The sequence below is a fragment of the Poromitra crassiceps genome (genome assembly GCF_964638095.1).
Source record: "Poromitra crassiceps genome assembly, chromosome: 16".
Classification (NCBI taxonomy): Eukaryota; Metazoa; Chordata; class Actinopteri; order Beryciformes; family Melamphaidae; genus Poromitra; species Poromitra crassiceps.
In genome coordinates, this window is record NC_139645.1 from 37,942,667 (window position 1) to 37,950,166 (window position 7,500).

The 7,500-nt window shown below is 48.7% G+C and overlaps 1 protein-coding gene across 1 annotated transcript in view; it reads left to right on the top strand.

Annotated features, from left to right (window-relative positions):
- Nucleotides 1–7,500, top strand: part of unc13c (unc-13 homolog C (C. elegans)) — a gene marked incomplete at both ends in the record, with an annotated part of 213,091 nt that overhangs the window by 47,807 nt on the left and 157,784 nt on the right. The window contains 2 exons of the mRNA XM_083652576.1: nt 592–733; nt 5,657–5,826. Coding sequence (XP_083508702.1) covers nt 592–733; nt 5,657–5,826 — 312 coding nt within the window. The remainder of the gene's footprint in view (nt 1–591; nt 734–5,656; nt 5,827–7,500) is intronic.

The window sequence follows — 7,500 nt, forward strand, 5'->3', positions numbered from 1 at the left end:
CAGCCTTGACCCTTGACCCTAACAACTTGTATAAAACAAGCAAGACAACAAGGCAAACAATTGAGCTCCGTGGTTCACAAAGCTGAGCGTACTTTAATGCATCTTCCCCTTTCCTTCACCACCACCCCCTCCACCTCTCTCCTCCAACCCCCTACTCTACCCCCAACCCCACCCGCTCCACCTCTCTCCTCCAACCCCCTACTCTACCCCCAACCCCACCCCTCCACCTCTCTCCTCCAACCCCCTACTCTACCCCCAACCCCACCCCTCCAACCCCCCACTCTACCCCCAACCCACCCCTCCACCTCTCTCCTCCAACCCCCCACTCTACCCCCAACCCCCCACTCTACCCCCAACCCCACCCCTCCACCTCTCTCCTCCAACCCCCCACTCTACCCCCAACCCACCCCTCCAACCCCCCACTCTACCCCCAACCCCCCACTCTACCCCCAACCCCACCCCTCCACCTCTCTCCTCCAACCCCCCACTCTACCCCCAACCCACCCCTCCAACCCCCCACTCTACCCCCAACCCCACCCCTCCACCTCTCTCCTCCTCCAACCCCCCACTCTACCCCCAACCCCACCCCAGTCATGTGTGCTCAGGGCTTACAGGCGAAAGATAAAACCGGCTCCAGTGACCCCTACGTCACCGTCCAGGTGGGCAAGACCAAACGCAGGACGAAGACCATCTTCGGAAACCTCAACCCAGTCTGGGATGAGAAGTTCTTCTTGTGAGTACTATCTGCTTATTTGACCTTTATCCAATCAAATAATCCCATTGATCTTAAGAATCACTCGTTCAAGAGAATTCAAGAGATTCATAAATACTTAAGAGTCTGTGCAGCCTCAACCCAGACCTGGGCGCATAATAGTATATTTGCAAAAGTTTCTTAGCAATTTCTTCTACTGTATTCTTCTCGGGGTACCAGATGGATGGAGCCAGTTCAGATAATGTCAGAAAAGTACACTAACATGACTTTCAAATACTTTTGTGTGATTGCTATTGTACGTGTTGGGCACTTGTTCTGTTGTGGGATATTCCTCTCATTTTGATAAAACAAACACTAAGCAGATGGATTTGTTACTCTCTTTTCTGTGTTTTTGGATAAAGGCAATCGACTAGCGCAAGCTCCTTGCTAGCCAATTCAAATATTGGGAACAGAATTCACAATTTGAACAATTTTTTGTTTCTTTACAACCAACCTGGAAGATATTATCCCAGGCCATACTAGTTCTGTTTCTGTCCAGAATGTGAGGTCATGTTATCAGGACGGGTTTACCAGGCTAGTAAATAGTCTGCTGTCATACAAGGTACAGCTGTCTACCATTTTGAAAATCGAGAGAAAAGGTTCCACATTTGCAATCTCTGATAGGCTAGTGAACATTTAGCGAATAATTACTTACCCTGCGGGGCCCCCCCAAATGGTTTCAACTGTTAATGTACAGAAATAGTTATGCTGTGTAAAAAAGAGAGACAGCCCTCCATTCTCTCCCTCATCCTTCAGCATATCAGCCCCATAGTGAATGCATTGGCTCAGTTCATATCAGCCCCATAGTGAATGCATTGGCTCAGTTCATATCAGCCCCATAGTGAATACATTGGCTCAGTTCATGATATCAGCCCCATAGTGAATGCATTGGCTCAGTTCATATCAGCCCAATAGTGAATGCATTGGCTCAGTTCATATCAGCCCCATAGTGAATACATTGGCTCAGTTCATATCATATCAGCCCCATAGTGAATGCATTGGCTCAGTTCATATCAGCCCCATAGTGAATGCATTGGCTCAGTTCATTATATCAGCCCCATAGTGAATGCATTGGCTCAGTTCATATCAGCCCCATAGTGAATGCATTGGCTCAGTTCATATCATATCAGCCCCATAGTGAATGCATTGGCTCAGTTCATATCAGCCCCATAGTGAATGCATTGGCTCCGTTCATATCATGTCAGCCCCATAGTGAATGCATTGGCTCAGTTCATATCATATCAGCCCCATAGTGAATGCATTGGCTCAGTACATATCAGCCCCATAGTGAATGCATTGGCTCAGTTCATATTATATCAGCCCCATAGTGAATGCATTGGCTCAGTTCATATTATATCAGCCCCATAGTGAATGCATTGGCTCAGTTCATTATATCAGCCCCATAGTGAATGCATTGGCTCAGTTCATTCAGCCCCATAGTGAATGCATTGGCTCAGTTCATTCTTGACATATAACATCTCTGTCTGGACGCCGCCCTGAGAATGGTTTGGACATCATTGGCCCCATTGGGCATGAGTCAGGGCATTTTGTTTTGCATTTGTATTTGTTTAATCCTCTGTAATTCTGTGTCTGTGGATGTGGCATGATGTGTCATGTGATGTGTCACATGATGTGTCTGTGGGTGTGGCGTTGTGTGTTGTGTGTTGTGTGTTGTGTCTGTGGATGTGGCATGATGTGTCATGTGATGTGTCACATGATGTGTCTGTGGGTGTGGCGTTGTGTGTTGTGTGTTGTGTGTTGTGTGTTGTGTGTTGTGTGTTGTGTGTTGTGTGTTGTGTGTTGTGTGTTGTGTCTGTGGATGTGGATGTGGCGTTGGGGAGCGACTCCAGAAGGATCAGGAGGGTTTGTCATGTTAATTTAGGCAACTGAGAGAGCAACTAATGGCCTTTTTTGATTCATGCATGCACTGATGTTCTGCAGTGCCATTCTGCCAGAGGATTCTTGACTATTTATGTATTAAACCATCCTTTTTAAATGTGAATGGCCCTATCGGGCTCCAGTTTTATGTCCTTTTGTGTATGTGGGTCTTTGAATAATTGAATTATGTGAATGATTTTAATGGCAAAGAACGTATGGTAAGGCATTTCTCTGTGTGTGACAGTGTGCGTGTGCGTGTGCGTGCTTGTGTGTGTGTGTGTGTGTGCACGCGTGCGTGCATGCGTGCGTATGTGCGCGTGTGCCCGATGGCGGTTACAGGCTAGGCTCCACACCTGTAATGAGACTCTAGCCGTAGCTGTAATAAAACTCTTCCTCTACTACAGGGATGTAGATTAATAGAGCGATACATTACTGTGTGCTCTGCAGAGAGTAAAGCCCCTGACTCGTGCAGCAGCAGCAGCCTGATACATTACTGTGTGCTCTGCAGAGAGTAAAGCCCCTGACTCGTGCAGCAGCAGCTGCCTGATACATTACTGTGTGCTCTGCAGAGAGTAAAGCCCCTGACTCGTGCAGCAGCAGCAGCCTGATACATTACTGTGTGCTCTGCAGAGAGCAAAGCCCCTGACTCGTGCAGCAGCTGCCTGATACATTACTGTGTGCTCTGCAGAGAGCAAAGCCCCTGACTCGTGCAGCAGCAGCAGCCTGATACATTACTGTGTGCTCTGCAGAGAGTAAAGCCCCTGACTCGTGCAGCAGCAGCAGCCTGATACATTACTGTGTGCTCTGCAGAGAGCAAAGCCCCTGACTCGTGCAGCAGCTGCCTGATACATTACTGTGTGCTCTGCAGAGAGCAAAGCCCCTGACTCGTGCAGCAGCAGGAGCCTGATACATTACTGTGTGCTCTGCAGAGAGCAAAGCCCCTGACTCGTGCAGCAGCAGCTGCCTGATACATTACTGTGTGCTCTGCAGAGAGCAAAGCCCCTGACTCGTGCAGCAGCAGCTGCCTGATACATTACTGTGTGCTCTGCAGAGAGCAAAGCCCCTGACTCGTGCAGCAGCTGCCTGATACATTACTGTGTGCTCTGCAGAGAGCAAAGCCCCTGACTCGTGCAGCAGCAGCTGCCTGATACATTACTGTGTGCTCTGCAGAGAGCAAAGCCCCTGACTCGTGCAGCAGCAGCTGCCTGATACATTACTGTGTGCTCTGCAGAGAGCAAAGCCCCTGACTTGTGTAGCAGCAGCCTGATACATTACTGTGTGCTCTGCAGAGAGTAAAGCCCCTGACTCGTGCAGCAGCTGCCTGATACATTACTGTGTGCTCTGCAGAGAGCAAAGCCCCTGACTTGTGTAGCAGGAGCTGCCTGATACATTACTGTGTGCTCTGCAGAGAGTAAAGCCCCTGACTCGTGCAGCAGCAGCTGCCTGATACATTACTGTGTGCTCTGCAGAGAGTAAAGCCCCTGACTCGTGCAGCAGCAGCTGCCTGATACATTACTGTGTGCTCTGCAGAGAGTAAAGCCCCTGACTCGTGCAGCAGCAGCTGCCTGATACATTACTGTGTGCTCTGCAGACAGTAAAGCCCCTGACTCGTGCAGCAGCAGCAGCCTGATACATTACTGTGTGCTCTGCAGAGAGTAAAGCCCCTGGCTCGTGCAGCAGCAGCTGCCTGATACATTACTGTGTGCTCCGCAGAGAGTAAAGCCCCTGACTCGTGCAGCAGCAGCTGCCTGATACATTACTGTGTGCTCTGCAGAGAGTAAAGCCCCTGACTCGTGCAGCAGCAGCTGCCTGATACATTACTGTGTGCTCTGCAGAGAGTAAAGCCCCTGACTCGTGCAGCAGCAGCTGCCTGATACATTACTGTGTGCTCTGCAGAGAGTAAAGCCCCTGACTCGTGCAGCAGCAGCCTGATACATTACTGTGTGCTCTGCAGAGAGCAAAGCCCCTGACTTGTGTAGCAGGAGCCTGATACATTACTGTGTGCTCTGCAGAGACCAAAGCCCCTGACTCGTGCAGCAGCAGCAGCCTGATACATTACTGTGTGCTCTGCAGAGAGTAAAGCCCCTGACTCGTGCAGCAGCAGCTGCCTGATACATTACTGTGTGCTCTGCAGAGAGTAAAGCCCCTGACTTGTGCAGAAGCAGTCTGCACTTAGAAGGGGATTAGTTAAAATAATACTGCAGAATCCTGTTTGTCTGGCTGTTGCACCCAAGATGTCATTAGAACAAAATGTAATCTGTCGGTCTTAATTTCAGCCCTGAACTTTTTGACCCCATCTACAGCTAAGTGCTTTGGCCATCTCTGTTCAATTTAGCAGTCATTACTGTGAAACTTCTGTCGGCTGCACTGATGCAGGGGCGGATATCGAGAGAGGCAATAATAGTAGCACGTTTTGTTTTGTAAAAATGAGATTTTACAATAAAAAGCATGAGGTTATCAAGTTATTAACAGCCACACACGGCACACGTAGGTATTTCCTGATGATGTCGGTGTGAATGAGTCCACTGGGGAAGTGTAACGATGTAGGAGATGGAGAGGAAAGGTCAATTTGGACATGGAGTCTCTCACGAGAATTCTTCCTGTCAAACAGAGAGCCCTGATCTGTACGCTACGCACGCACACACACTAACACATACACACCCATGCTCCTCACGCACATACTGTACACACACTCACACACTCACACATACACACCCATGCTCCTCACGCACATACTGTACACACACTCACACACTCACACATACACACCCATGCTCCTCACACACATACTGTACACACACTCACTCATTTGATTCCACGCAATAATTGTATTCCATATGTTGCTTAGGAAGGGATCAGGAAGTGAGTGTTTGAACTCATATTCACGCTTGAATTGTGCATTAGATTGTCATTACGCTCCACTGAATATCCCAACCTGATGAGCTGTCACTAAGTATGTCATTGCTGTTGCTGTTGTTGCTGTTGTTGTTGTTATTGTTTTGACCATAATCATCTTCCAAATTGCAGTGAATGTCACAACGCCACTGACCGCATCAAGGTGCGCGTGTGGGACGAGGATGACGACATCAAATCTCGTGTCAAGCAACATTTCAAGCGTGAGTCGGACGATTTCCTGGGCCAGACCATCATCGAGGTCCGCACGCTGAGCGGCGAGATGGATGTTTGGTACAACCTGGGTATGTTCATCTTTCATCTCAGGGACTGCTTGCATTGCAAAATAAGATGTCCATTTGAAAATCATTCGGATCAAATGATTACTAACATGAGAGGAAGGAGGTCCACTTGAGGCCAGTGTTGATTTTGTTGACAAAAACTGTGACGAAAAATGTTCGTCAACGATCCTATTTTCAGTGATGAAAACTAAATGGCATTTTAGTCAAACGACTGACTTAAACTAAATCAAAATGTCATGTCAAAATGAACACATACTGAGCAGCCAGACGGACATGTGGTCTCTTTGCTCTTACGGCACCTCAGGGTCTCTGGCCGGTTCCTATGTGGACATCCCCGCCTCACTGTCACCATGTTGCAGGAGGTCATATAGCAGCATAACATCCCCGCCTCACTGTCATCATGTTGCAGGAGGTCATATAGCAGCATAACATCCCCGCCTCACTGTCATCATGTTGCAGGAGGTCATATAGCAGCATAACATCCCTGCCTCACTGTCATCATGTTGCAGGAGGTCATATAGCAACATAACATCCCTGCCTCACTGTCACCATGTTGCAGGAGGTCATGTAGCAACATAACATCCCTGCCTCACTGTCACCATGTTGCAGGAGGTCATATAGCAGCATAACATCCCCGCCTCACTGTCACCATGTTGCAGGAGGTCATATAGCAGCATAACATCCCTGCCTCACTGTCACCATGTTGCAGGAGGTCATGTAGCAACATAACATCCCTGCCTCACTGTCATCATGTTGCAGGAGGTCATATAGCAGCATAACATCCCTGCCTCACTGTCACCATGTTGCAGGAGGTCATGTAGCAACATAACATCCCTGCCTCACTGTCACCATGTTGCAGGAGGTCATATAGCAGCATAACATCCCTGCCTCACTGTCATCATGTTGCAGGAGGTCATATAGCAACATAACATCCCTGCCTCACTGTCACCATGTTGCAGGAGGTCATGTAGCAACATAACATCCCTGCCTCACTGTCACCATGTTGCAGGATGTCATATAGCAACATAACATCCCTGCCTCACTGTCACCATGTTGCAGGAGGTCATATAGCAGCATAACATCCCTGCCTCACTGTCACCATGTTGCAGGAGGTCATATAGCAACATAACATCCCTGCCTCACTGTCACCATGTTGCAGGAGGTCATATAGCAACATAACATCCCTGCCTCACTGTCACCATGTTGCAGGAGGTCATATAGCAACATAACATCCCTGCCTCACTGTCACCATGTTGCAGGAGGTCATATAGCAACATAACATCCCTGCCTCACTGTCACCATGTTGCAGGAGGTCATATAGCAGCATAACATCCCTGCCTCACTGTCACCATGTTGCAGGAGGTCATATAGCAGCATAACATCCCTGCCTCACTGTCACCATGTTGCAGGAGGTCATGTAGCAGCATAACATCCCTGCCTCACTGTCACCATGTTGCAGGAGGTCATATAGCAGCATAACATCCCTGCCTCACTGTCACCATGTTGCAGGAGGTCATATAGCAACATAACATCCCTGCCTCACTGTCACCATGTTGCAGGAGGTCATATAGCAGCATAACATCCCTGCCTCACTGTCACCATGTTGCAGGAGGTCATATAGCAGCATAACATCCCTGCCTCACTGTCACCATGTTGCAGGAGGTCATGTAGCAACAT